Source organism: Musa acuminata, chromosome BXJ2-9 (genome assembly GCF_036884655.1).
Source record: "Musa acuminata AAA Group cultivar baxijiao chromosome BXJ2-9, Cavendish_Baxijiao_AAA, whole genome shotgun sequence".
Taxonomy (NCBI): Eukaryota; Viridiplantae; Streptophyta; class Magnoliopsida; order Zingiberales; family Musaceae; genus Musa; species Musa acuminata.
In genome coordinates, this window is record NC_088346.1 from 495,017 (window position 1) to 522,991 (window position 27,975).

Sequence of the window (27,975 nt, forward strand, 5' to 3'; positions counted from 1 at the left end):
ATCAGACGTTTATTTGTCTCTGAAAGATTGCATGCAGTCTACGACACCTCTATTCTCAAAAGTTACTCCAACAGGACCAGCATGCTGACTTCCCCAGCTAGAAATGCACCTCGCTACGTGATTCCCGTGGATTGAATGGCACTCCGAGTTTATGGGTTTGCATAAAAGAATCTCGTGGAATAAGTGTGTTTGATCCACTTCCATAAGATGATTAAGTCATTAGCTTGTTGATCTTAAATCACTAATCTAAAATATTTAAATCCTTTCAACTTATGATGTGAGACTAGATCCATACGTCTTACTCTTCTTTGGATATGTAGTCTAGAATCTATGTGAGACTCTAGAATCCATACGCCATAACTCACACTTACACTTAATCTATCATGATCCGAGATGCCATAACAGGTGTAGGGACCTTACTTACATGAGGATGCTTTGGGTACTCAGGTGAAAGAGGATATGACATCATCCGATCCAATCTGATCTGTTGTATTCAAGTGTAGGAGTTGCATAAACAATGAGCTACGCGTTTGGTACGATCACATTACCAGCCGGGATTACAAAGCGAGCAATAATCCGAGAAGTGGAGTCCTAGGAAGTATTTTAATATGCCCACTACCTAAGATCGATGTGATCGAGGTCTCGTTTCATATCTACACGGCGACACATATCCACAGCATTAGCATTTGGATAGAATAGAAGAATGGATGCATGGATTGGCACCATCACCTTAGCTTCGAGTTCGGTAAGCCCTTGCCTTTTTTCATCATCCTGCATGCTTCCGCCTATTCATTCTTTATCACCCAACTAAGTTCAATTTGTGGAGGAGTCTTGAAGGAAGACACCCACCCATGTACGAGTAGTATTTGCAGCGTTTCTTGATTCGTGATAACATGTAGAGTTGCTCATCTCATCAGCATTTCACATATGCAAATCGATTTAGACGGTCCAAATCAAATTAGACGTCGATACAGGGCACGAGCAGATTTGATTTGCTTGCTCTTCCAATTCCATCTTTTTATTTGGCTTTCCTTGCAAACGTTGAAAGATCACAACCTGCAGGTTTTAAATAAAGAGCGACACGAAAGCACTAAAAGACAACTCAAACAAAAGAAATCTCGAATCTTTCAGTTTTCTTTTTGGTAAAATAACATGGTAATGGATGGATCCGACGACGCCCTCGGGTTCTTCTTTCTCGACAGCATGTACCACATGAACGCACAAATATGTAGTGAGATGCTGACACCGACGGCAACGTGGAACCAAAGTGAGCTAAACAACGAGAATTTAATATTGTCTCTTTTGTTTTCGTTTTATTATTACCTTTGGATAAAAAAATAATAGACTAACAAAAGAGGATGAAGCTTGATAGCATTGTTTCTTTGCAGCATGTTATATTAATGTTCAAGTTTTGAGTGATGAAAACAAATCTCTTTGGTTTTTAGTTTTTTTTTTATTTCTAAAAAAAAAAAAAACACACGTCAAACCGGTGACATGGCGGTTGCCGGGAGCGAGAGGAAGATAGGCTTAGCCGTTAAGAAACACACGGACGTTGCTTTGCTTCACAGTTATCCCACCCACGTCGCATGCCACGCTGGCAACTTACCAAAACGCATTGTTACCATCAATTATTAAAGAAGAAAAGGGACAAAGCAACGCTATTATTAGCAGTTGCTACAGAAGAACCGAAGGGTAAAAAGTACAAAACAAAAAGGCGACACGATATGTATGCGCTGCGTTACGTCCAGAGACCGAAACAATGGCGCACACACGTACAATTATATATAGCCAGCCAACCATATCTTGCATACTACTTTATTGTTGCCATTATTATTAGCTTTTGCGTGATCCTTAAATCCGAGCCTCACGAGATCACCGACACGTGTCTAATGATACGTGACAAACGTGTTGGGTTCGTTTGCTGGACCCCAATCCGCCACCAAATTCCGGACTTTGCACCTTTTTTTTTTTTTGACTTTATTTGTGGTATGTGTGAGTGAGTGCGCGCTCTCATCAGAATTTACACTTCTTCTTCGTCAGCATCAGTACTCCAGAAAAGTAGTCTATAGGATGTGCATGAATACAAGATTCCATGCTGCAACAAGAAAATTACAGTGAAAAGAAAGCCAACATCTAATTGTTTCTGAATTAATTCCTCTTGCATAACAGAATTATCTATCTGTTTTCTTTATTCCGTAAACGTAGTTATCTTTTCCTACTTAGAGGATATATCCACGTATGTACGTATATATGTAGGTATGTCATCCAAATAAAGCAAAAGTAGGGAGAGATTTAAGTTGCTTTCTAGAGAGAAAGCGAGGATGCGATGCGCCTCTTTGACTCTCATCTTTTTCTTATGCTACAAACAAAAGGATTCAAAATGCTGGGACCCTGGAAGACGAACAACCAATGGTCCACAGAGATCCACGTGTCACCACATCGAACTCCGAATCAACCCAAGAGCAATGTATCAAAACTTGATTGAGCAATCTGTGCCGTCAAAACTTAGCATCGCTAACCGACACCAGATGCGACACGTAAACATGGTTATCGGGCAACTGACGACCGTCCTCTACTATAAAAGCTTCCTCCGGCCCCCCCACCATGCCGCTCTGTGAAGCGTGAAGAGGAGAGGACAGAGAAGTGGGATGGCGTCATCGGATATTGGGCTCGCCGGCGAGCTGGTCGGAGGAGGAACGGAAGGGGAGAAGACCGTAGCGGAGACGTCCGCGATCATGGAGCGGATCCGGTTGGAGGATGAGGAGAGCAGGGTCCAGGCAGCGGGGGAGATCCGGCGGCTGACGAAGACGTCGTCTAAGCACCGGAGGCAGCTCTCCGACGCCATCGAGCCCCTCGTCTCGTTGCTCCGGTCGGGCGGCCCTGAGTCCGGCGAGGCCGCCATCCTCGCCCTCCTGAATCTCGCCGTCGGGGACGAAAGGTGCGAACTTTGATTCTTCGACGGAAGATAGATAGCTTCATTCAGCGTATGGTAATTGTCTCTTAGTGGTTGTCTCATGTAGTTTTCTTGTCTTGTTCTTATAACTCTTTGTTTTCTCATCACGCTTTATCTTTCCTTTGTAATTTTTCTACCCTCTACGACGGGACGACTGTAGATTTTTATGTCCGCTTTTTGTGTCTTTTATTGATGTGATGGACAATAATGGAGTTGATGTCCAAATTCTCGGATGACTCTACTATTGGAGGCTTGCTGGAATTACATGTGCCTGTGCTACGACAAAGAAATTAAACCTCGAGAGAACTTGCTAAAGGAAGCCTTGTGTTGTTTGATTTCTGCACCAACACATGGAGTGATGATTTTGACATCATTAGTTTTATGGTTTCAGGAACAAAATCAAGATAGTGGAAGCTGGCGCACTCCGATCACTCCTACATCTCTTGCAATCCACAAATTCTAGCTTACAGGAGTATGCCACTGCAGCTGTCCTGACTCTCTCTGCTTCGTCCATCAACAAGCCTCAAATCAGTGCCTCTGATGCCATCCCCCTCCTTGTCAAAATCCTTGGAGATGGGAATCCACAAGCCAAGAATGATGCTGTCAGGGCTCTTTACAATCTTTCAGCGATCGCAGAAAACCTGAAGGTTATCCTTCCACTCCAACCTGTTCCGTCTTTGATAAATCTGCTGAAGACCTCCAAAAAGTCATCCCGAACAGCCGAAAAGTGCAGCGCCCTCTTGGAATCACTGGTGAACTTGGAGGAGGGAAGGACTGCTTTGACAGACGCACAAGGCGGAGTGCTGACGGTGATACAAGTACTTGAAGAAGGGTCTCTCCGAAGTAGAGAGCATGCCGTAGGAACCCTCCTGACAATGTGCGAGAGTGATCAGTACTGTAGATATAGAGAACTTGTGCTTAACGAGGGTGTCATTCCTGGTCTTCTACAGCTCACTGTTCAGGGGACTCCCAAGTCTCAAGTGAAAGCTCGTATGCTGCTTCAGCTACTACGAAGCTCTCGCCATCACAAGTCTGAGCTACCAGCAGACACTATCGATAGCAGTGTTTGTAGCATCGTCTCCAAAATTGATAGCGCTGATCAGACAAGGAAGGCAAAGAAGATGTTGGCTGAGATGGTGCAGATCAGCATGGAGATGAGCTTGAGACATTTACAACAGAGGGCATCCATATGAACTCGAAATGTGTATAAGTATTTTTAGGAGTTGTAATTGTATTCGAATTAATTGAGAGAGTTTTAATTAAATTCTAACTTCTTAATAAATTAAACTTCGTGTCAATAAATATATATTGAGTTTCAAGGTTTCGGTGAATATGAAAATGTAACACCTTTTTTTGGTACTCTGAAAGTGATCTCTAAGGTCTTTACCATAAAATTTTTTTTCAGGTTTATGTGAGAAAAAGAATTCATTTAGCTAAAAACTTAACTAACAAGATGTTTCTGAAATGGAAGTTTTATAAATTGAGAATGGAGGAAGGCAAAGACTTGGTAGAACATCAGTTCATATTCAAAGAAATATTAGATCAATTGAAGAAATATAATATGAAGATTGATGAAGAAGATAAGACGTTATTGCTTCTTACATTGTTCGTTGACTCTTATCATAACTTTGTAGAGATGATATAATGGGAAGGATAAAGTAACTCTAAAATAAGTTGGAGAACCTTTATATCTCATGCTACTAGGAAAAAGAATAAATATGAGAATATATATGATAAGCCATTAGCTGCACGGGATGAAAGCCGACGAGGAAGATTTTTTTGATAGGAATGGATCATAGCATGAGAGATCTAGATCAAGAATTAAATCTTTGAATGATGCTTAGTGCTATGGAAGTAAAGAGTACGAACAAGTAGAATTATATAAGAAAGAAAATATAAAGAAAAGGCTGGTGAGTGCTATCTTATAATAGATGGTGATAGATGTGTCCTCGTAATCGATAATGATATATCTTTCCAAAAGAGTTGATTTTCAGATTTTACTTATATTACTCATACTTGCTCTTAAAATAATTATTTTTAATTATTAAATGATAAGATAACTAGTAAATTGAGTCTAGACGATAACTCTATGATTGATTCAGGTGATGAATGTTGGTAAAATCAAAATCAAAATGATTGATAGAGTGATATATATATTTTGAAGGATGTTACTTATATTCAAAAGATATGTAAGAATTTTTTTTTTTTTTAGTCTTTTCGATTCTCAAGGTTATGACTATAAGGCTGAAAGCTGAGTTCTAAAAGTTACTTAGGATTGCATGATTTTGACTAAAGAAAAATTACATTAAAGGTTACACAAAATGGAAGGAAATACGGTAAAAACCTCAAAGGGTTTGAAATGTTACGAGATGCACAAAACGACGGGTGATATCCATGGTTTTCAAGATATATATAATTATGAGGGAAAAAATTCTAATGGTGACAAGGATAATTTTGTCACGTGCTAACTCATTTGCGACATAGGCCAACACCTAAGCAAAGCTCTAAGTCATCGGCCCCAAAATGACGTTTCAATGCGTCCCAATGCATCTCGCATCAATGACTCGTAATAATCGTCCCATCTTATCAAGATCAGAGACCATAATGATCAAGCGGTTAACATGATCTTATCCCAAGTCAGCTAGTAAGAAGGATTATAGATCAAGTATAAAAAAAAACTGATAAGCTCACATTGAGGGGGGGGGGGGGGGTTGCTCTCTACACACTAATTCAATCATATAGATTACACTACTATCTTCTCCCCTTCATTGACTTAAGCATAAGAGGAGTTGCATCGGGCAACCCCTAGCTCTGACATCATATAAGATCATCGATCGCCCGAAGACACCCAAACGACTTAGACCCCAAGGAGAAACCTTGCAACTAGGAAGAACCCAGTTTGCCTACCCACCATCCTAAACCAGGTCTCACCTACATAACAGCTTCCAATCAAGTAGCACAGAAACCAGATTTGTCTCCATTTTGGGTTTACTTCATCAACATTAACCACAAAACAAAACAATCAGTGCGTTTGATGGCTGACACAAAGTACAACCTCTCCAACTGCCTTCCTCCTCGCCGCTTCGCCATGCATCGTATCCTCTTAGCCCCCCCTACTTTTGAGGACTCCGCCAACACATGGCCAACCACACCTCTAATGGTTATCCTTAGAGACTCAATCTATCCCGTCGCCTCAAGACTCCTATAAATTCTGCGCATCATTCATCTCCATCACCACACTACCTGGCAATCCATTTTCAGCCTTCCCTCTCACCCCACCATATACTCCCTCCACAGAAGCAGAGTCCTGAAACCCCTGATGCCATGTGTTCGGTCGACGAAGAGATTACCAAGGTGGAAGAAGTCACCACGCACGACTCCGGCCTCTGCTCTGCTGCCATGGTGAACGTTGCTCAGAAGGTGTGTCTCTCACCGTCGTCGTTTTCCCTTTGCTGATTCCTCCTGTACTCCCAGAAATCACTGGCCGATGGCTCTGTTGCAATGACAGCTATTGGCAGAGGCCATCGGGACGTTCTTCGTGGTGTTCGCAGGATGTGGGTCGGTGGTGGTGAACAAAATGTATGGATCGGTGACGTTCCCAGGAATATGCATCACATGGGGTCTGGTAGTGATGGTGATGGTCTACTCTGTCGGCCACATCTCCGGTGCTCATTTTAATCCTGCGGTCACCACCACGTTCACCATTCTCAAGCAGTTCCCTCTCAAGCAGGTCTTCTCCCATCTCCTCGAGTGTTTCTCATCTCTTTCCTTTATTTGACTGAGGATTTGTATGCATGCAGCTGCCTCTTTACATGGTAGCTCAGTTGGTAGGAGCCATCCTGGCAAGTGGGGCGGTGTACTTGTTGTTCGATCCAAAAGCAGAGCACTTCTACGGAACTACGCCGGTTGGATCAGCCGTGCAGTCCTTCGTCCTCGAGATCATCATATCTTTCCTCCTGATGTTCGTCATCTCTGGCGTGGCCACAGACACCAGAGCTGTAAGCGTATGTTTTCCTCCGTCGCATCTCGATTCCTCTGATCTTTTTCGATCATGTCTTGCAGATTGGGGAATTAGCAGGCATTGCTGTCGGATCCACAATTTTGTTGAATGTCCTCGTTGCCGGGTAACATCTTATTCTTCGGCTGCCTTTTTTATGTGCAGAGTTTTACTGAATCGAATCTGCATGCAAAGGACATAATATACATCTCACATTCATATGGTGTTCGATGTGATGAACAATGTATTACAGGCCGATATCAGGAGCGTCCATGAACCCTGCAAGAAGCATCGGACCGGCCATCGTCATGCGTAACTACAAGGCAATCTGGGCCTACGTTTTAGGACCAATGATAGGTACTCTGGCTGGGGGTTTTACTTACAATCTCGTTAGATACACAGACAAGCCGCTCCGAGAGATCACAAAGAGCAGCTCATTCCTCAAGAGCGTGTCTCGAAATCGTTAGAAGCATGGAACGAGCACGTTTCTGAGTTGGAGTACGATGTTTGAGATCGCCTTTCGATGTACAGCAACAGGAACAGGTAGGGGGGGAGATGATGTATACCTGGAAATTAAGCAGCCAGAGGAGGTGAAGCGATGAGAGGGAAGGAAGCAGGAAGCTTGATGAAGAGAAGAATCATTGCTGCATCTGTGTTGTGGACTTTCCTCATGAGATGCCGACCTTTTTGTTCCTCGAGTTGTGTCTTCTTTCATTCTTATATTACTGCTTGCAATCTATTGTTTAAGAAAAATCCCCCATTCTACTACGTGTGATTTAGCTTATATCTGAATTACATATGAACACCTAAAGGATCGTAGGAACCTAAGAGTCGTAACGACTGAGATATATATATATATATATTAGGCTATTTTTTTTTTTGGTAAGTATATATATTAGGCTATTGAATCTGACAGAAATCAACATATCAAGTTTAGACGAAGAAAATGAAGGTTTAGTTAATTCACTAACAATCAAGGTTAGATCTTATAAATATATATATTAATTATTTAAGATATATATTTATAACATGTTATTTAGCTAGAAAGCCTCGTTTGGTCTTTCCCTGTCTCTGTTTTGTGCATGACTTGATGCATACTAACGGGTGAATTCCACTCCCTGTTCAAGTCTTTCTTGTCCTGTCCTCTTATTTATCTAACAAGACAAAGCTAATTGAGTTGGAATCCTCATTGCGAAGTAGTACATGATGAGGGTAATAATTGCGATAAGACTCGCGTGACATCAGTTGTCCCGGATGACACCTCTCGCCTCTGTTGACCTGACGAGGCACCCGGTCAACGCGGATCTGAACGCCCACCGAGGCACATTAACACCCTGCTCAGGCTCGATCCACCACGTCACGCCAACAGCAATGTCAGACGCTACCAAAAGTACGATCCTGCTCCCTACGGGCAAGCACATCATACAACGGTAATCCTCATTATAAAAACTCTCGCGCTCCGAGAGAATAGGGGAGGGAGCAAAAGAAACCCCTGCGACTATCCACTAACTTGATCGTCGGAGGGGTCAGGTCGAGCTCCCCGACCCGACCTTTGTGCAGGTGCGAAGGCGGAGGTCGTCCACCAAAGGCACAGGCGGTGGTTCCCTCCCGGGGGAAACAGCGACCCCGTTCCGATCGGGACACCACGATCAGCCACCTCAGTGGTCTCGAGGAACGTCCCGAGGAGATCCCCCACCATCCGGACCCGAACCAAGCCGCGTCGGCCCGAGGCCACGGCTTGAAGTTGTTTACACCAACAGTACATGAAACAAGTTAAGCTGCAAGACAACTATACCTGTTCATCGAGTGATAAAAAGCTTAATGCGTGTCATTATCTTGTTCTTAAGGCTTCAAGTTCTATGACATATTAATCTTCTTCTAAGAAGATGAGAGGAGATCATTAGATTTCATGACATCCAAAAGCATATCAAAGGCAACTTTTGTGGTCTTACACATATTATTAATGTCGATTCTAGTTAAAAAAAATCAATTGTAGTTATGTGGATTATGGAACATCGAACGCCTACTTACCTATATTATAATTATAATGTTTTCTTCTCCGATGATCGTACATCGATATGGATCTAAGCGTCGAATCTAAGTTACCTAGGGAACTCAATTCGTAGCCACTCACTACTGCCAGACACAGAAGAGATGGCGTGGGGGAAAGGACGGGAGAGAGAGAGAATATGTAAAGGAGCTTTAGGAGGACGGCCAAGGATCGGAATATATGCAGGAGGGTTCTACTTACCTGTTGGATTTTGAGACGATGAATGGACTGTGAGTTGAGGACCACTCTTTTCTCTCCATTCGGTGGAAACCAAAGTCCATTCTGGCTGGCGCATTATTCCTTTTTTTTTTTTAAATTCTTTTTCCCTCTTTTCTTATCAGATTCCTGCAATTAACCCATTTAAAGAGTCATCCCATCATCCATATCTGATGAAGAATTGAGGATGTAGCGAGAGAGCGCAATAACAATAACAAGAAGAAGAAGAAGAAGAACAAGAAGAAGAAGGAAAAAGAGAGAGAGAGAGAGAGAGATGGGTTGCTATCCCATAGGCAAGATGGTGTCCAAAGCACTCCGGAAGTGCAAAGGTATTAGTTCTTGCTCTTTTTCTTGTGGTTTGCATGTATAATTAATTGTATGAAGTTAATGAATCAGACGTTAGCAATGGCTGTTTCTTCCACAATTAATCGCTAGATGAGACGGCACTACATAGTTCCTTCCACAACTAATAAATATTATTTCACCTTAACATCCATCTCATTCATGTCAGGAAACTAATAACTCGACCACCATTTTGGAGGATTGTTTGTAGTGAGCAATTAGGATCAACAATTGCTTTCTTCTCCTTATTGTGTTCTATACTTTCGTTGCTAGGGAGAAAGAGGCGTGGAGTAGCCACCACCGTGGTGTACTCATCGCCGCCGACATACTCCCATGCCGCATCTCGGGCGAAGCACGTGACCTGGACCGACGACAGCCCTGCCGTGGTTATCATGCCATCAGAATCCAGAGTCTCAAAGCACCACTCTGAGGCTGTGATTCCTCCTCCGTCAACTCAGCCCGAGGAACAACGCCGGGTCCGGTTCGCCCATGGACCACACCACCCGGACGAGGTCCCTCATCATGGTCCTATCCCGTCCCGCACGCCCAAAGAATCCGTCCATGTCCGGTTTGATGTCGGACCCCGGTCCGGCCCCGACTTGCACGAGCTGGTTCCGCCCCACGGGTCAGGTTACCGGTACATGACGTCGCCGTTGCCGCCGAGATGGGAGGACGGCGAGCAGCGGAGGGACTACTTCGGCGGTGAATACCACTACTATCCTACCCCTATACGTGAAGGAATTTACCGCATTGCCACCGACGAGCATCGCCTCACCACCATATTTAGCGAGGAGAATCCCAATGCTTGCAGCATCGTCTGAGTTGGCGAGTAGCTTTTAATTAGGTGGCGATTCCTTCCAGTTTGATGTGCTCAAGAATCTGATGCCTTTTGATGGTGGCCTCGGAATAGTTTGTTCGGTGGGCAGCAGCCGTCACATCCCGTGTTTGGAGCATTTTGTACGCCCATGTAATAAACGTAAGCAGGGCCTTTTTTTTTTTTTTTTTTTTGACGATTGGCTGTACCAAATGTTGGAAACGATACTTTAGGACAATTTTCTTTCCTTTTTTATTTTTCTTTTCTGAAATGGAATGCAAGACGCGATGAATGGATGGCTTGACAGGAGACTTCCTCTTCGGCCAAATCCAAATGAGAACCCATGTAATGCATATACAAATCAAAGGTAGGTTAGGTTAGTAGTTCTATGGGTAGGCACTCACTTTACGAGGAAAAGCTTGCATACTGACATTTGTTTCCTCCGCCGCATCTTGTCCCAAAAATCTGTATTTCGGTAGCTGGCAATCATGTCGAGAAATAACTGCACAATAAGATCTTCTCTTCTTTGGCGATTAGGACCTCTTTCCTGTTTAACAGAAACTACGTTTATGTCTCTCTCTCTCTCTCTCTCCATGTTTTACAGATCAAAATGTAATATTTACAAAAGCTAAGCAGTGTTTATGGACTGTCTAAAAATAAATTTATAATATCATCAATGTGTCAGAAACGCCAAGATAGATCTCATACCACGGTGGGTGTATACGAACAAAGCCACCAACTTCAAGTTCCACGCTCCCACAAATTCTTGAACTGAAAATAACTGTCCTTAGAGTTCCCTCTTTATGACATTTTGGAGAGTCATTCTCGCCCTGCTGGCTCTGCAACAAAATATTATATAACATACCATACAGGATAAAATATTGTATGTACATATCACAGCTGTCTACGCATGATATATAATTTGATAAATAAGAGATGCTATAAATAAAAAGGACGGACGAAACTAGGGATGACAGCGGAATTATTTTGTCACAGCTGTCTCAGAATAGATTTGGACAATGGATGAAATCCGAATACTCTTAACCATTGCCATCCCTAAACAAAAGAATCCAGCAAGTTGTAAAGTAAACCTACTTGTCAGTGTTTCTGGCCAAAAGAACAGAGAGGAATTATTGTCTTCACTCAACATCAGATTTCACTTAAGCAAATTAAAGTCATGCTGTCAATCGCCACCGAGATTTATAATACGCCAACATCCTAGTCAACAAAGAAACAATCACCGGGTGTTTACTGCAGCCTAAGCCGTTCTGATTAACCTGTTTCGAACAGACACCAATAGTCTCCCATAAGAACAGAATCACACTAGCTATTATTAATTTTTCCTTTCTTTTCTTTGCAGGGGTAAATGCATTGTAGTCATACGATTAAACACTTCAAAAATTGTAAACGAAAAGCTGACTTCCTTGGGAGCTTGGTTCCTGGCAATTAATGAAGATCCTGATTAACAAAATTCTCTTTTAGATTTTCCAAATGACTAAAGGGGTATGATTCAATTCCAAGATCAAAATTCATCGAGGAGATTGAAAAGTTTTAGATAACAATGGCTACTTCGCATGATAGATATTTTTATCGACACTAAGTTAAAAATTTTCAACAATAAGTGTGGTGACAAGGGATTTGTAGAACCCCAACAAAATGATCCTACAGAGCCATAATCTTTCATGACCTTACAGAAAAGAATAAGAACCCAGGAACAGCATAGTCTGACAAGAAAGCTACCAAATTTAAGAAATAAGGCATCAAGATATCAGCAGGAGTTCAGTGAATATTTCCTCACCTGAAATTAACTGTCTATAGCCAGGGCCTAGACAATTTAGCAAAATAATTATTTCAGGAGTAACAAAAGAACATCAGATGATCAGAACAAATCTATAAGAAAATAGAAAGTGAGACATTGGATAAATTGCACAAAATCAATAAGAAATAAGGCCGATGGATATTTGTGGTTGTTTGGAAGAGTCAGTCAGATTACCAAATTTATATACTTATTAGGAATGAACAAAGAAGGAAAGGCAAAAAAAATGGGACGCATGTATTAAACCTTCAAAGAAGGTTTTAAAAACCTTTCAGTTACCATTACACGGCGACCTTTTCATCATAAAAAATTATTCAAGTATGTTTCAGTTGCTAGCCCTTGGTAAAACTGGGTGGTATTTTGCGTGGCACAATTAACTTAAATCTTTTTATGGAGATGAGAAAAAATAAACGAGGAACATGAGAAGATGGATGATATATAGTGTAACAAGAAGCAACTAAGAAGAACACAATTGCAAAGGAGATTTGCCTTGAACCTAAGAAAGTCATTGTCGTTCTCTTGCCACGTGGACAAATTAAAGACTATTTCTAAACAGATAAACAATTTTCCAGAAATCTTGCTTGATCATGCCTCAAGCACATCCTACACCTTAGCGGTAATGAACTATTGACATTGGTTTTAAGAATATGATATAGTATATTGTTTTGCCTCCAAAACTTTTTATATAGAAAATGAAACGTAGCTGTCAATTTGCGAGGTTTTTTTCTGGACAAAGTAAAACATTGGCTCTTCAACATTGTAATGGTGCATGGAAACCGAATGTATCCAAATTCATCAGGATCAAATATGGTAATAAGTAATAACAATAATAACAGAAGTTGGAAGTGTAGAAGAACAAAGATGCAGGAAAAAGGATCCAAACCTTGGTGCTTTCAGCAAGCAAGCAATGACAAACTGTCAGCTTTGCCTCCAAAATTCTTGACAAAATCTGTACTGTAATGCACCTTAAATCATCTGGAAAAATGGTTACCAATTTTTATAACTGAATCATAATGCACAGCATGAAGCAAAATTTAGGAAAAGACAAAATGATGATAGTTGAATAGCTGATGTTATTGCCATATTCTCATCTTTCAATGAGCATTTGTATATATAACGAAAAAAATAGGTAGTCAAAATAATTTAATATTTCTTACTTAGAGGGCTCTTCCCTCCTGTCTGTGACTGCTTTAAGAATTCGAAATGTCTATCCCTCTCAATCTGCATAACTTGCTGCAATCTCCCATAATACCCAGATCTGTCAAAGATGGTCAGAACCAGGATAACTAAAAGATTTTTTTGTTTCAACATCAGACTTTGACCAAACATAACCAAATAAACTGCATAAATATGCTTACACTGCATTCCTATTATTGGATAATGAAGGGCTACCAACTGATATATTAAAAGTTTCCTGAAATAGATCTCCCATTGTCTGTTGTTTGATATCTTCTATTGCAGGAGTTAAGCGGTTCTGATTGTGGTCCTAGACAAGAAAGAAAGTAGCAAAAACAATATATTATTTAATAATGACAAGAACTAACCAATCAAACATGTACCTCATCCTCGCTGGATGTTCCAGCTCCCATAAATTCAAGGGAATCTTCATTATCAAGAATTCTAGAACCCAACTGAGCAGCTTGTTTCCCCCCAGAATAATGTTTCTTTCTTTTTTTTGATCTGGAATTCTGGAGCAAGGATTGAACCAAAAGCTGATTTTAGAATTATTAAAAAAGATTGTCAGAAAACCAAGCATGTGAAGGATGCAGACCAAGTATGGAGCCCCAGCAGTTAGTCCATTCTTCCCCTCCAAACCTTCCAGCAGTTCAGCCATCAAAGGCAATGCACAAGCTAATTCATGAGTTACTGACTTGACAGGCAAATCTTGGTTGTCTTCCTCTATATAACTCAACAGCTCAGCCTTTGAATCCTCTAAGATTCTACTGTCATGGTCATTATGCTCTTTGAAGCTTTCAGATCCCTCCTGAGAACATTCTTCATTTATGCCCATTGAACAAAATGAGGGAAGTTCTGCTGAGTGTAATTGTGCTCGAATGGAAAACTTAGGCTTGTCTCTGCTCCTACCACCTACAATAAAAATTAAGTTGAGTGTTTATTCAGCAGCTGCACAAGAAAAGAACACTATAAACTGGTAAATTCTGCATATCACACCCTCAACCATCAAATTGAAAATTAGTAATAGGTAATTCCTCTAACCTATTTCAAGATATAACTACCATAGAAACTTCATAATTACCAGAGGTGGTTCTTGGTATAAATGCAGGCATATTCCTCACCAAACAAAAAAGGTAAGAAAGACCTGGAAGTGGGTTCTGGAATCAATCTCCAAGGAGACCCCGACATGCAATCGACATCCTATGTTTTTGGCTTTAAATGCATAAAGCACATAAGAAGGTTCTCGAGAATACGGTATACAGTTTAGCTTAGAAAGGAACTCAGGTGTATTGCTACTACGTCTAAAATATGAGTGAGCTGGTTTGCTTGAAATAGAGAACACACTGGACACTTTCAGCTAACCTGCCTCTTATTTAGAAAATCAACAGAGCCCGGGCCTAATCAACATTATCAAGTCATTCCCATTAAAGTTGGGCACACTATAGTGCAAAAGCCAAAAATTTGAAGCCCACATGGAGAACAAATTTGAATAATAGAACTGGTTGTAAACGTGGTGCAGTCTCTCTTAAATTACACAAAATTTCTAGCTAAGTGAGATTCAGACAAATTGTCTCAAAACATATAATGCTAGTTAAATGATAGGAAGATGTATCTTATTTAGTATGGCCTACCAAATCCACATGCCAATAAAGAAATCCTACAGAAGGGGAGAATTAAGTTATACTCAGGGAGCAATTATACAAAATGTAACATCAAGTTATCTTGTATACAATAGCTACTAAATTTTAGTCAAGAAGCCTATTAAATCTAATGAAACAAATACACTCCAAGGAAATATCACTCTTTGCCTTTGTATTGAAATATCACTCCAAGGAAATCTTTTTAGACATTCAAAATGATATATTTGTTTGGAACATTTAATAATTGAAGAAAAATGAGACATCTAAGTTTATCAAAGGAAAGGACGTACGTACTTTTATAACTTTTCTTTGCTTCAGAGAAATGACTGATGAATGAGGAACTGCACGCTTTCTTACATAAACAATTTAACTCATTTGCTTCCTCGTTAATTGCAGAACACGTGCACTCTCCCTTGTGATTGTTGTTTGCAGAATGAAAAGGGCCTCTTTGAAATTTGTAAGCAGCAGAGGCAACTGATAACTTTGTTGGTGCCATGTCATCCTGAAAAAAAAAATTGAATTAAGAGAATGAAGAAACCATATTCTTAAAAACATTTTAAGGTAATCCAATATCAAAATCCAATTTTAAGTAAAAAATGTTGAAAGATTAAAAAGAAAATTGAGGTAAGGTAATTCAATAAAAAGCAGAAATAGTCACAGTAACATGTCCAGTGCTGTCAACATATCACATATATGATATCCAGTAGGAAAGTGAACTTTTGATATAAAAGTGCTATTTTTGAAACTCAGATTCCAAAAATTGGGAATTGAACCCCATATATCACACAGATGATGTTGGAGTGACAGCTCTGGCTCTATCTCATCAGAAATAGATTCACAGCTAGAATCAGTGTGATGCTGCCCTCTTGGATGTGATTCCAAGGACTCATGGTCATCATGATGGACCCCGTGACTTTCTTTCTCAAACTTAGATGAGCAAAGCTCCAACTTCTGGAAAAAGCAATTGCATCACAGAATGTTCACATGAGATCCTGAGTGTTGGTTCATGTGAAGTGAAAGATAATCAAAAGTATCATGTGTCACTTGACAAAGAGGATTTATCACTTGCCTTCCTGTCCTCAGGAATTCCCCACCATTTCCTTAGACTTGGGACACATTAATGAAATTATTAATGGTTAAGGAAGCCTCAAAGCAAGTATGGTCGGCTTGGTTTGATTGATCCAAAGAAACCAGAAGGAGATAGCCATAGTATTGAACAAGTACGATGGGGAAGAGCTATCTAGGTGGGAACCTTCAAAGAGCCAATCTTCCTTGTAAGCTATCTTGGTGGAACCTTCAAAGAACCGATCTTCGTTGTACCATGTTGAGAAAATTAGAAGGAAAACTTAAAATTTTCTTGAATAGAATTCCAAAATGAATGAATGAATAAAAAGACGCTCATGGAAAACACGCATAGGAGAACCGAAGATAGATGATATATGTGGCTAAGAGTATACTTAAGACAGATGATGATGTTAGAATATAACTAGAAGTACACAATCTATTCTAAAAGAGTTTCCAAAAAGAACTTTAATTTTGGGTGCAATCTTAAGTTACCAAATAGCCCTCCATCTCATCCGAGGCTCATCCAAAAAATAGGAATGAGTAATATGCTGCTATGCACTGATTTCGATAAGGAAATCCAAATGGATCAATGTCCAAATCCAAAGGATTATAGGGAGATGAAAGTTTCTTTCTCATTCCGTCAAGGATAGATCAAGGCAATTATATTTTATATTCTTCAACATAATGATTTCATCAACCAGGGAATGAAAGTTGTGGCCACTTTATCTTAGAATTTGGAGGCAGCTCTAAAGGCACAGTCTCACCAAGAAGCATGCTGCATAATTAAGTGTAAATGTTCCTATGCAATGGGCAAAAACATTCTATTAATTCCTCTTAAAACTCTTTAAAGGAGTACAGAATAAAAATAATTTAAAGCTAACATATTATGATTTTTAAAGATTATGGCAACTAAGGCATAAACTATATCAGTGCCAAAAAACCAAAAACGTAATGGTAGTGTTTTTGATGAGAAAATCCTTAGATTCAACAAAAAGATAAGCACATCAATGAAACTATGGTTAGTGCAAACTAACATTACTAAAAATGTAGTATAAGAATAACAAAACCTACAAATATGTAGCTAAATCCTTTTTTCCTCCAAACATTCAGTCCATAAACAAGTTTAAGACAAACAACAAATAATTGGTTTTCAACTTTCTTATATATCGAATGCCATAATTGTTATCTTGTTGACAAGCATTATTTGGACTAAAACCACAAAAGGAAAAAAGATATGCCATCCAGGTCACACAGTTACTGTGGATGAAACATAATTATGAAAAAAAATACTTGATGAGAAAGAAGAAAAAGCTGGTCACCCAACTAGTGCAACCTGAGTGCACGACAGAAATCATCAAAAGATGACAACCTGATGAAGCAAATCTTTTGCCACATATTCTTGAAATGCAAATGTGATAGTCTTCATAGGGTACTGTTGTGATTTACAACATATCTGAGCAGTATGAAGCCAACAAGGAAAGCTTTTTTTGCTGAATGTTTCGAAACTGAACCTGCGGGATTTGCCATGTACTTTTGGTTTTTTAGCAGCTATACAGAAATCCTGTATATCACATAAATCTTTTGGATCTCACTTACAAGGATACTCTTCAATCATTACTACATCAGAAATATGCATGACATAGACAACAAGTGTCCAAGTATTAGGACTATAATGTCAAACATGTGAACCAGTGGCATGCTAGGTAGAAACAAATAACGACTTTGGTGTCCTATCACCACAGAAAATTAAGACAAACAAATTGACATATGGAGGTTCCTTCACTCAACAATATATACCTCCGCTGGCCATTACTTATCATTAATTCTTAGCAGGTTCTCTCCTACAACAAAAGCTAGAGAAACAATTGATTGCAAGAAAACTCAACAAGCCGTTTCTACAACCCTAAAGAAATACGTTCCGGAGATTCAAGGAACAGTTCTACATGAGAAATACTCCAAGAAGAAAAGTCGATGAGGCATTTGTCAGCCTAACTTGAAACTTGTTTAATATCAAACGACAGGGAGTTACCTTCACCCGATGCGAATGGTAGAGGGATTGGCGACTGGTGGAGCAGTCGAGGTCGTAGGCGACCTTATCCGACTCGTCTTCATCTAATCAATGAAATAGGCAGAAAGTCATCGGAATCATAAGAAAAAGACATGAAGAATAGGGGGCTGTGAGCGACGAGGATCCATTGTCGGGGGTGGGGTGAGATGAATATACGAGTACCTGAGAGGCTCTGATCGGAATCTTTATCCCCCATTTTCTTTCTCTTCTGCGAGGGAAAAGAAAGGAAGATTAGAAGGGGAAGGAAGAATAGAGATCGGAGGGAGGAAGACCACGTGGAGTTGTCACCTCGGAAGTGTATTGCCGCCACATTCGGAGTGCGGAGTCGAGCTGCGGTGGACGGAGGGATCGTGGGAACCCTCTAGTGTGGGCACAAACCGTGAAGATGCGTGCTTCCTGTACGGTCATGATTAATTCCAGCAAGAGGAGCCCGTGGGATCATCGATGGTTGCCTTGACTTCCATACCGCCCATGCGATTGGTAGAACAGGAGGATCCAGCGGGACCCACAGTAATTTTTCATCGTACGAGCGGAGTGGATTTGTTCCGCCTTTGTGGCAAGGGAACATATTTTACTTCTACCGCCAATCTGAAATAGTTCCCTTTTTTTTTCGTAATAATGTTGGTAACGGATTCAACGTGTGTATATATATATATATATATATATATATATATATATATATATATATATGAAAAAGTAAAGAAACCAAGCAACTGTTGCATATGACTACAACAAGAAACGGAAATAGATACAAGACAATAGCATATTTAGTGTCAAGTGAGATATAATAATTACTGATACAGTTATAGGAGGGCGGTTCTCACTTCAAAGAGAAGCTCTGTGGACGGTATCGACGACAGAAAAAATAACCCGACAGATATTACCCACAAAGCAGGCATTAAGTAACGAACACAGAACCATGCTAATTAATACGTTACAACACAGAATCAAATAGATGCGTCTGGCATCTTCAAATATTGCTTGGCGTACAACCTGATCAAGTTCCAGTCACCTCAAGGCTGGAATCGGGCATGTGAATTTTGTAGCACCCTTGGGACAAATGCGTTCGCGGCTGTAATCAACTCTGAGCATTCATGGCATTAGGCATGCAGTTCCTCGACCTTGTTAGTTAACCCATCAACTGTCTCGTCTGTATGCTTAGGAATTGGCTCTTCCTGAAACACCAACATAAGAAAATATCACTACTTGCAACTCTTTCCTGGCAAACAGATTGTTTCTCCTGATAGCATCTCAGAGACATTGCTTAGGGCAAAAAAAATATCAGCAACACTTCAAAGTCAATCTAGAAATAGGTCCAAAAAGTCATGTAAAACCAAAATATTCCAGGAATCCAAATTAATAGTGTCAGTGAATTTGAGTTGGCAACGTAACCCAACTTAGGCACATTATTAGTCAAGATGGAGAACTATTAGTTGACATAAGTTATATTGACCATATCATAAATAGCCTTATTTTGCTTATCCAATAATTGTTTCTGTTCAACTATAAAATACAAACCTGTGGTTTAATTTTCAATGCATTAATAGGCAGAGGAAATACTTTATTTTGGATCCATTTAATAAAAATGTGAGTCCAGCAATTATTGCTTAAAAATTCATCAATCACCAATTGACATGATGTGTTTTTAATCAGAACTCTATGAAAAATCAATATCCGTCAAAACGTTATAAATTAGAAAAACCAAAGTTGTTATTTTCTACCCACTTACCTCTGTGTCCCTATTTCCATTGGCGACTATGCATTTGGATGCACTAATACTAGCGCTCTTCAGCAAGCTACGAGTGCTGCTATTTGGTTTGATTGAACCATTTTCTGTGGCTGATACATGGTCTAATACTCCCTGCTGCAACCTTAGAGGGCTTTGTAAAGTAGTTCTAGCAACAGATTCTGAAGTCCTTATCTCACAATCATTATTCTGGTCTCCAGTTTCAACTTTTGTTGCACAGACCCTCTCCCTGTCACAAGTGATAAGATACATGTTCACAAACTAAGATACAAATCAAATCTGGATGCACCATTTTGCTATATATAGAAACAGCCAAGATAGGTTAGCTCATTTGTCCAGTAAGTCAGTTAATATCCATGCAATAAATAACGGAATAAACTCATCAAAATTACCTAGGCAAAGATGCATGCTGCCGCTGTAGAGGTGTACTTCTTTCACCCTTGCCATAGTGCTCTTCAAGATGTGCAAATTGTCTCTTAAAACGGTCAACTCCACTGTTCATTGGATATTCACAAAATGTAAGCTGTCAGCAAATCAAAGTGATTCTTAAACATGTCAATTAAAACAGAGGAATCAAAGATGAATTAAATTACCTGTTATCGCATATTGAAATTATAAAAAACAATTGGCATGTCAGTGGACATGACTTGTCTTAATATGAATGTATAAAAAGGATAATTTGATTAGTTGGGAAAGATTCACCACCCCTAAGAACTTGGGAGGGTTGGGGTTAAGGGACCTTAAGACTAGCTATATGTGTTAAAAGGTTAATTCCTGCCATTAACAATGAGAAGAAACTTTGGATTCAGGTCCTCATTTCTAGATTTGGAAGATGCATCCTTGCAATACTTATCACAAGGGTAAAAGGCCTTGGGCCAAAAGGAACCTGCTTAATATTATTGAGTCCCGGAGAGGGTCTTAGGAAGTTTCTTAGCCATGGTCACTCTACTACCACTTGGAAGGACCCATGGGTTTTCAGTATCCCCATAGACACGTGACCTACCTATGTCAATGTGGATGAAATGATGAGGCTCAACAGGGTGGCTGATTTATTGAAGGACAACAATAGAATGAACTGTTGAATGTGATGTTCCACCCTCGACTAGCAGTGTCTACCATTATGTGAAACAGAAGGGTCATGAGGAAAGAGGGATGGCCAAGTTGGAAGCCACTATAGAAACTGAGTTTTCCTCCTCCGGTCAAATTATTTGTTTGGAAGCTTTTTTGGAATAGGCTGTCATCTTCTGAATGGTTTTCCAAGATTTATTACTTTCCAATTGTGTTTGCCTGTTTGTAAGTTGAATCAAAACTCAATCAAACCCATGCTGTTGTTTGAATGCCACAAGGCTAAGGATACTCAGATTTGGTAGAGAAGAGGTCAGTGAACTCAGGAAGAAGAAAGCTTGGCAGTTGCACAGCCTTATAGCCAACTCCATCTGGATGCTTTGGCTTAACAGGAGTGACTCGCTCTTCTGCAACCACCTGAGCTGCCCCTCCTCCCTTTGGTGTAGAGGTGCAGCCCGTACTAATGACTACTGTGGTAATAAGGATATATCTAAGGGCAATCCCAGAGGAACAAATGCTCCAAGTATTCTGGATGAGGATGACGGTGAGTACACTATTGACTGTGATGGATCATTTAGTCAATTCTCTTCTCTTGCAGGTGTGGGATATGTTGCAAAGGACAGGAGAGGGGAAATTATGGCTGTTGGGTGTGCTAGATGCAATGTGGACAACTCCAAGCAAGTGTGATGCACGGCGAAATTAGAAGGATTAGTGAAGAGAGAGGGGATGGAAACGTGTACTCATCAGGATTGACTAATTTTGCAGGTAGTCGAACTGTTTGCAAGGAGCTAATTTTGTTCCTTGGAACCTGCAGTATATGCTAGCAGATATCTGTTGATTAGGAAAAGAAGATGATGTTTTGAAACTGTTATATTAGAAGGAATGTGTGAATGTAGTAGGTCATAATGTAGCTACTTTTGGTCACCTTCATGAGTCGGCTCACTCCTGGGGTGTGGATTTTAACAGTTTTTTCTACTCAGGCCTGTTTGGCCTCATGAGGGGAAGCTAATGAAGTAGTTTACTGTTTTTGTTTTAAAAAAATACCAATTTGTATGTGAGAGTTGGTTTTTTATATTTTCGATGAATAAAAATAAATAAAGAATTCATTTGAGTGCATTTTGTTTCAGACAACTTAAGCTTTTGCAAATTTATCATTAAATATGACATGTAGGTACCACATGAAAGTGTCAATACATACACCTATATCTGAGGTTGGCAGAGAAAGTCAACCAAAAACTGTCCTACTACAGCCACTTAAAAGGGTACTAATACATTACAGAGCAAGCTGTGACAGTCTGTAAAGCTTGAATTTGGATTTTTCAGATTTCTGTTGATTAATAGGAAGAACTTGCCACACGCAAACAAATCTCATGATAGTTAGGTCCTTGGAGAAACAAACTGAACTTAAAAAGCCTAGAAAAATCTGAATCCTGTTGTGCTAAAGTTACTTAACAAAGAACCACTTATGCGTATATTAAAGCTTCTGTAGTCTAGAAAGTTAGTTCAAATACCATAACATTAAAACAATCTAAAAAATTGCAAATATGAAGATTCTGGCAAAAAATTGATGTATTTGGCATTGTTTTTTTTACAAAATTAGATGTATTTGGCATATCTTTAATGTGTCACATACCCAGTATTAGTATCCATCCCCCAAAGCTATCTGACAACTGTTAACATAGATAAAGATTCCAGAAAATAAACTCAGAACGGGAGAAACCAGTCAATACAGCTGGCATAGACCTCAAAGAGGCACACAAAATTGGAAATCAGACTCCGCATGCAAATCTTCACAAGGAAAACAAGTGTCACATAATACCTTTCACCAAAGTACTTTATATTTTCAAGATCTTCGTCCAAGTATGAGATAATACCGAATCCACATCAAATTAGCTGCTTGAAACATTAAGATCAATTCCTCAAATTATAGCTCAGGAAGATCTTCAAGGCAAAACATATAACTGGATCCTTGACATCAAGATCACTGTCACCTCCTCAAATAATACCATAACTTTGTGGGTTTCATTCTGAGTATTAGTTCTTGCAAAGACAAATGTCTCCATTTAACATCGAGATCATCATCACTTCACCAAATTGTTCTTTCTAATTTGTTCAAACCCCCAATGTAAGGTGCACACTAATCCAATCCAATATCTATTTAGCAGCAAACCTAATGCAAATCATGACAAACACTCATGTAACAATGTGATCAAAGATCCTCACAATAACAATAAAATGACATTGATCACTGCATATTAATTGCACGATTACTGCCAAATGTAAAATCTATAGTTGATTGCAATATCCAGATTATATTGCTCAATATATTAACAGTTACATGTTTATTCAGGTTTCAGTCTAGAATAGCTTAGTTTAACCCTTCCCCTCCACAAAAGGTGTTAAGTTACAACTTGCAGCTCAACTTAGTAATTGTTTCATGTGTAGATTCAAAATTAATCAGCATTTGATTCACTTCAACAGAGACATCTAAGCTGCATCTCAGTTGATGATTCACAAAAAATTGATGATTTTGCAGGTATTAAGATGCTCAATCATTAACTCAGCTTAAATCAAGGACTACATGGAGTTTTGTTGACAAGGAAAAGCTAATAAAAATCGCACCTGGGGTACAGGAAGCTAGTCTGTTCTCCACCTCGAAGATATTCCTGCAGCATCTGAGGATGGTATTCCAGAATCTGTTTGCTTCTCAAAAAGGAAACCATTACAAGTTAAACATGGAGCAACTGTAAAGTAAAGATGGCAATAAAGATTTATCAGACTATGGTAACATACCTCTCTATAAATTAATTCTCTTACATCATCTTTTGCCAATTTCCTCCTTTCAAACTCAAATTCAAGTTTGGAGATAGGTTGTGTTGATGGTTCACGATCCACATTTGCTAGACCCCGGAAGTATGGATCTGCTAAAGCCTGAAACATACCAACACCAATATCATATTAAATCTGTGTTCTTAGCATTGTTAATTGGTTGAAAGATAAGGTACAAGTTGCTGCTTTTTACTTCTTCTGCCGTTGGTCTATCTTTTGGATCAAATGCTAGTAGACGCTCCAATAGATGTAATGCCAATGGATCTACATTTGGAAACTTGTGCGAGAAAGGAACTGGTGATTTTCTCCGCATGCTATTAAGATATCTTTTTGCTTTTTCATTTCGAATCTAAGATATAATTAAAGGAAGAAAAGATAATGCATGAGCCCAAAGACAGCTGAACCAAAATTATGCAGTGTAACATATAAAATGATTCAGGAAAACAGCTAAAACATGCAAGCTCACATTGTGCTATGGAAAGCCACATGTAATATTGTTACTTATCTGCTCCAAAATTTTAAGCAGCCAATGTGAAGTCTTACTATGAAGTTCAATCCCGCTCAAAAATCAAACTGAAATTTATTTGCACAAAATCTCTTCAAGGACATTTATTGTAGTACTTTCTTTCCAAGCCAAAGACTAGATTCAAGAAAATAACTAAGAAGCAAATATGTGCAGCATCGTGATAGGGACATCCAAATGCAGATGAAATGTTCTATTCTTTCCAGTAAATATTGATCAAGAAAGCTGAACACTGCTTTTCCACGAAGTTCCAGTCTTATTTGAATATAAACTAATAAATAATTTACCTACCATCACTTGAGATCAACAATTATGCGCTTCTCTATAATCCAAAACTTTGAAAGATCAGGAGTTCATCATCATTAGAAAAATATTTAGTAAATATGCTACAGGATTATCAAGGTTGTAAGTTACAATTAATCATCTCATTGACCTTACACTCTAATAAAACAAACACTATGAGCTCAACTCTTTGCATAACTGAACTAGTGGCTTACAAGTCGAGCATTAGAATGATTACAATTACCAAATACTAGTGTCTTTCCTCTTTTTGTCAACTCTTCATTTTCTCTCATTCCACATATCCCTCAGCATTCAACATCAAATGATAGTAGGATACCATAGTTAAGTTTTACAAAGCAGCCTAATTGAAAATATGATTTGGGATAAATGTTAGATAGAATCATATGTAAAAAAGGAAGCCAAGCATTTTATTATCAAGATTGATCTTTAAAAGAAAGTGCACAAGCTCCATCAAGACCGGGTCTTGGAACGATCAATGTTCACAATCTTACCCCCACAAGGGGTAAGACTTTTCATTACTAGAAACCCAGTTACTTGTTTAGACAATATGTTCAATAAGAAATATTTATAACAATCACAGTGCATTACTGAGGGAGAGAATAGAAACTAATGTAGAGAGTCTAGAGACAGAGATGTTGATCAAACCCTAGCAATGGTTTCGGCAGAAGGTGTGCCAAGTAGATCAGTCATGATGTCCAACTGATGTACCACATTCTTTCCAGGAAACAACGGTTTCCCAGTTAGCATTTCTGCAAATATACAGCCAATGCTCCAAATATCAATAGCTGGTGTGTACTGCAAAAAAAAGCAAAGTATAACAGGTCAATCATCTTAAGTGTGTACAATCTAGTGAAGCATAAAACTAAAAGTTTAGTTTGCTGATGATCAGCAATAAATCATAGTAAAGGTATAAAGTTTTAGATATGCATTTCATAGATAATAAAAATCATAATTTATAGGATTAAGGGACATTAGCATAAGTAGCACAGTTCGCTGATTTGTTATATAATATATATATGCAAAGAGATGCAAGATACACTAAAATAAACTCGAGATAGTATGTTGCACTATTCTTAGTAAAGATGACTCAAAAAGAGAAGAAAAAAAAGTAACAATAAAAGCAGAAAAAATCCTGACAGCAAGAACAAAAATTCGTCAACATATTCTTATAATCTTACAAACTTACATTAACAATAACATGCAACTGCTGATGATAAAATGCATAACAAACAATTTTTATAGTTAGACCTCAAAAAGATGTCACAATTAGGTAAAACTATGTTTGTTCAGGTGAATTACTCAATGCTCTAAAAGAGAAAAGTCTTACTTTGGAGAAAAAAGAACCACATAGTTCTGGGGCACGATACCATCTAGTCGCTACATAATCCTGGAAAGAGAAAAAAACATAGACAATGAACTCTAAGATTACAATCAACAAACTCTAAGGACACATGCAGACAACACAAATGTGTTGAAGAAGCAAAAAAGCACAAAGAATCAATTACCAAAACAGCAGACAACCAAGGACTAAAGTGTACAGTCAGACAGAGTACATACAGTCCAAAAAATAGCTGATGGAGCATCATTAAATGATGCACGAGCAAGTCCAAAGTCACAAATTTTCAATTTACAGTCCGCATTAGCAAGTATGTTCTTGGGCTTTAAATCACGGTGGAATACGTTTGCTGCAATATGCCAAATAATTCATTGCATTGATATTATGGCATTAAATGGAGAGCTATGTATGATAGTCAAGATAAAGAAAAGAAAAAAAAGGGTACCTGTATGGATATACTTTAAAGCTCGAAGAAGCTGGTACAAGAAGAACTGATAATGTTCTGGAGTGAGATCATCATTGGCCTTAATAACTTGGTGAAGGTCTGACTCCATTAGCTCGAAAACAACATAAATGTCTTTAAATTCTCTCCTAGATGGTGGAAGCATTATATGCTTTATTTCAACAATATCAGGATGTCGTAGCAACCGGAGCAACTTGATCTCCCGAAGGATGCGAGTGGCATCGGAGACATGCTCAAAGACATCGTTGATCTTCTTAATGGCAACCCTCTCTCCTGCGTGGGTGTCAACAGCAGCAGCGACCACCCCATAGCTTCCCTTGCCGATAACCTCTTGAATCTGATATTGGCTGGCTTCACCATACTCAGTGAAGAACTCGGTGTCAAGCATGCTCTGCGTGGTTCACAATTTAATTAAGGTAAATCTGGACAATTATATATGGCAATGATCAAAGAGAAATGACAAGTATACTCAGTAAAATCGGATCTTCCTCGCCACGCAATGAATCCCAAACTAAGGGCACCGTATCAGACACTTGGAATGTTTGGAATGAAAGGGTTACGAAAGAAGAAAGCAAATATTGGACTTATTTTAGGATTTTAATTTCTTTTTTCTTTCTGGTGAAATAGTTTGTGGGGAAACCAGCCTCGGACCAGATAAGATGTCTGGTAGACAGGTTATGAATCGAAATGAAAAGAGCCTCGCGCTTTTGATTGCAACAATAGGAATACCCAAATGATCTATTTTCTTGAAAACAAGAGGAGCTAATAATTACAAATATGCTTCTTCGTCAACCACAAACTAAGATCGAGGGGCGATAAGATCAAATATTCTTATTCGAAACAAGCGATGTTGGCGGTGTCAACCCAAGATTCCGCCAAAAGAAATCGCTATAAACTTCATAGCTTTTGGATCGGAAGGGGACGGGAAGCGAACCTTCTTGTAGGGTTGTCCGATCGGCGGCATCTTGAAGCGCTTGGGGACTCGGATGTACGGAAGACCGATGAGGTCCAAGTCCTCGACGATCCGGAGCTGGTCGTCCTCCTCCACCTCGCCCGATTCGTCGTAGGCGGAATCGTCGGTCGAGAGAGTGGAGGAGGCAGCGGTGGAGGAACGGTGCGAGCGGCGTTGGAACCAGCGACGGACGCCGTCCACGAGAGCTCCTCCCCCCATATAAAGGCCGGCGTCAGCGGCGTCGATGGAGAAGCTTAGGCTACGGTGGCGGCGGATCGAAGCAGCAACGAACGACTGCCCCCTCTCTGTGTCTGTCTCCGCCCCCCACCCTAACCCTCGTTCATCTCGCTTCCCATTCACCGAGTGCTGTCTGCGTAATGGATCTACCACCGAGGGAGGCCAGAGACTCACTAGTCGTGTAAATATGTTGAATCTGTGGGGATAATTTAACGCAATGTTGCCATATTTCTATAATTTCATACGTTTCCTAATAACATTATAAATCTTAAAGTATAGAAAGAGAACAATTTCTTTCCTATTAAGAAACTATAAAATATGCCTCACATATTTCCTACTGAATATGACTCTTAATTGAATATGGAATATATTTTCTCTCTCTC

General features: G+C 39.5%; 5 protein-coding genes across 9 annotated transcripts; 3 read left to right on the forward strand and 2 right to left on the reverse strand.

The window, feature by feature from the left end:
- Positions 1-2,620: 2,620 nt before the first annotated feature.
- On the forward strand, positions 2,621-4,240 carry LOC135621907 (U-box domain-containing protein 4-like). Its single transcript, XM_065123533.1, has 2 exons — positions 2,621-2,938; positions 3,345-4,240. The coding sequence occupies exons 1-2, from the start codon at positions 2,649-2,651 to the stop codon at positions 4,144-4,146; spliced, it is 1,092 nt and encodes a 363-aa protein (XP_064979605.1). The 5' UTR covers positions 2,621-2,648; the 3' UTR covers positions 4,147-4,240.
- Positions 4,241-6,041: 1,801 nt separating this feature from the next.
- On the forward strand, positions 6,042-7,703 carry LOC103996599 (probable aquaporin NIP-type). Of its 2 annotated transcripts, none has more exons than XM_065123595.1 (5): positions 6,042-6,373; positions 6,462-6,683; positions 6,778-6,951; positions 7,016-7,077; positions 7,204-7,703. In XM_065123595.1, the coding sequence occupies exons 1-5, from the start codon at positions 6,278-6,280 to the stop codon at positions 7,415-7,417; spliced, it is 768 nt and encodes a 255-aa protein (XP_064979667.1). In that variant the 5' UTR covers positions 6,042-6,277; the 3' UTR covers positions 7,418-7,703. The 2 variants fall into 2 exon arrangements, with proteins under 2 accessions (XP_064979667.1, XP_018686992.2); XM_018831447.2 differs by having other exon boundaries at positions 6,048-6,373; positions 6,754-6,951.
- A 1,505-nt stretch (positions 7,704-9,208) lies between these two features.
- LOC103996601 (uncharacterized) lies at positions 9,209-10,627 on the forward strand. The gene is made up of 3 exons (XM_018831114.2): positions 9,209-9,230; positions 9,342-9,545; positions 9,832-10,627. Exons 2-3 carry the CDS (start codon positions 9,491-9,493, stop codon positions 10,377-10,379), a joined length of 603 nt encoding a protein of 200 aa, XP_018686659.2. The 5' UTR covers positions 9,209-9,230; positions 9,342-9,490; the 3' UTR covers positions 10,380-10,627.
- Positions 10,628-10,699: 72 nt separating this feature from the next.
- On the reverse strand, positions 10,700-18,567 carry LOC135622257 (uncharacterized). Of its 3 annotated transcripts, none has more exons than XM_065123941.1 (11): positions 18,426-18,567; positions 18,300-18,345; positions 18,099-18,181; positions 15,299-15,506; positions 13,960-14,276; positions 13,748-13,876; positions 13,547-13,674; positions 13,346-13,446; positions 13,072-13,163; positions 11,081-11,211; positions 10,700-10,919 (listed from the first exon to the last, which is right to left on the reverse strand). In XM_065123941.1, exons 1-11 carry the CDS (start codon positions 18,543-18,545, stop codon positions 10,859-10,861), a joined length of 1,416 nt encoding a protein of 471 aa, XP_064980013.1. In that variant the 5' UTR covers positions 18,546-18,567; the 3' UTR covers positions 10,700-10,858. The 3 variants fall into 3 exon arrangements, 2 of the variants coding, with proteins under 2 accessions (XP_064980013.1, XP_064980014.1); XR_010491019.1 differs by lacking the exon at positions 10,700-10,919 and adding an exon at positions 11,468-11,649 and having other exon boundaries at positions 11,080-11,211; XM_065123942.1 differs by having other exon boundaries at positions 10,864-11,211.
- A 315-nt stretch (positions 18,568-18,882) lies between these two features.
- LOC135622258 (mitogen-activated protein kinase 9-like) lies at positions 18,883-27,775 on the reverse strand. Of its 2 annotated transcripts, none has more exons than XM_065123944.1 (11): positions 27,338-27,775; positions 26,386-26,794; positions 26,162-26,289; positions 25,932-25,991; positions 25,250-25,399; positions 23,972-24,127; positions 23,743-23,880; positions 23,572-23,645; positions 20,277-20,378; positions 19,863-20,113; positions 18,883-19,308 (listed from the first exon to the last, which is right to left on the reverse strand). In XM_065123944.1, exons 1-11 carry the CDS (start codon positions 27,572-27,574, stop codon positions 19,238-19,240), a joined length of 1,776 nt encoding a protein of 591 aa, XP_064980016.1. In that variant the 5' UTR covers positions 27,575-27,775; the 3' UTR covers positions 18,883-19,237. The 2 variants fall into 2 exon arrangements, with proteins under 2 accessions (XP_064980016.1, XP_064980015.1); XM_065123943.1 differs by having other exon boundaries at positions 18,883-19,312; positions 19,867-20,113; positions 27,338-27,768.
- Positions 27,776-27,975: the final 200 nt, after the last annotated feature.

Excerpts from the sequence above, each read along its gene's own strand:
- LOC135621907 (XM_065123533.1), top strand. The coding sequence starts at position 2,649 with ATGGCGTCATCGGATATTGGGCTCGCCGGCGAGCTGGTCGGAGGAGGA. Across the intron at positions 2,939-3,344 it reads CTCGCCGTCGGGGACGAAAG|GAACAAAATCAAGATAGTGG; the intron begins GTGCGAACTTTG and ends TTATGGTTTCAG.
- LOC103996599 (XM_018831447.2), top strand. The coding sequence starts at position 6,278 with ATGTGTTCGGTCGACGAAGAGATTACCAAGGTGGAAGAAGTCACCACG. Across the intron at positions 6,374-6,461 it reads TGGTGAACGTTGCTCAGAAG|CTATTGGCAGAGGCCATCGG; the intron begins GTGTGTCTCTCA and ends TTGCAATGACAG. Across the intron at positions 7,078-7,203 it reads TTGAATGTCCTCGTTGCCGG|GCCGATATCAGGAGCGTCCA; the intron begins GTAACATCTTAT and ends AATGTATTACAG.
- LOC103996601 (XM_018831114.2), top strand. The coding sequence starts at position 9,491 with ATGGGTTGCTATCCCATAGGCAAGATGGTGTCCAAAGCACTCCGGAAG. Across the intron at positions 9,546-9,831 it reads AGCACTCCGGAAGTGCAAAG|GGAGAAAGAGGCGTGGAGTA; the intron begins GTATTAGTTCTT and ends TTTCGTTGCTAG.
- LOC135622257 (XM_065123941.1), bottom strand. The coding sequence starts at position 18,545 with ATGACCGTACAGGAAGCACGCATCTTCACGGTTTGTGCCCACACTAGA. Across the intron at positions 15,507-18,098 it reads ACCATTCGCATCGGGTGAAG|GATGACATGGCACCAACAAA; the intron begins GTAACTCCCTGT and ends TTTTTTTTTCAG. Across the intron at positions 10,920-11,080 it reads GTTCGTATACACCCACCGTG|GAAAGAGGTCCTAATCGCCA; the intron begins GTATGAGATCTA and ends TCTGTTAAACAG.
- LOC135622258 (XM_065123944.1), bottom strand. The coding sequence starts at position 27,574 with ATGGGGGGAGGAGCTCTCGTGGACGGCGTCCGTCGCTGGTTCCAACGC. Across the intron at positions 26,795-27,337 it reads TCGGACAACCCTACAAGAAG|AGCATGCTTGACACCGAGTT; the intron begins GTTCGCTTCCCG and ends TGAACCACGCAG. Across the intron at positions 20,379-23,571 it reads ACTAGCTTCCTGTACCCCAG|TGGAGTTGACCGTTTTAAGA; the intron begins GTGCGATTTTTA and ends TCCAATGAACAG.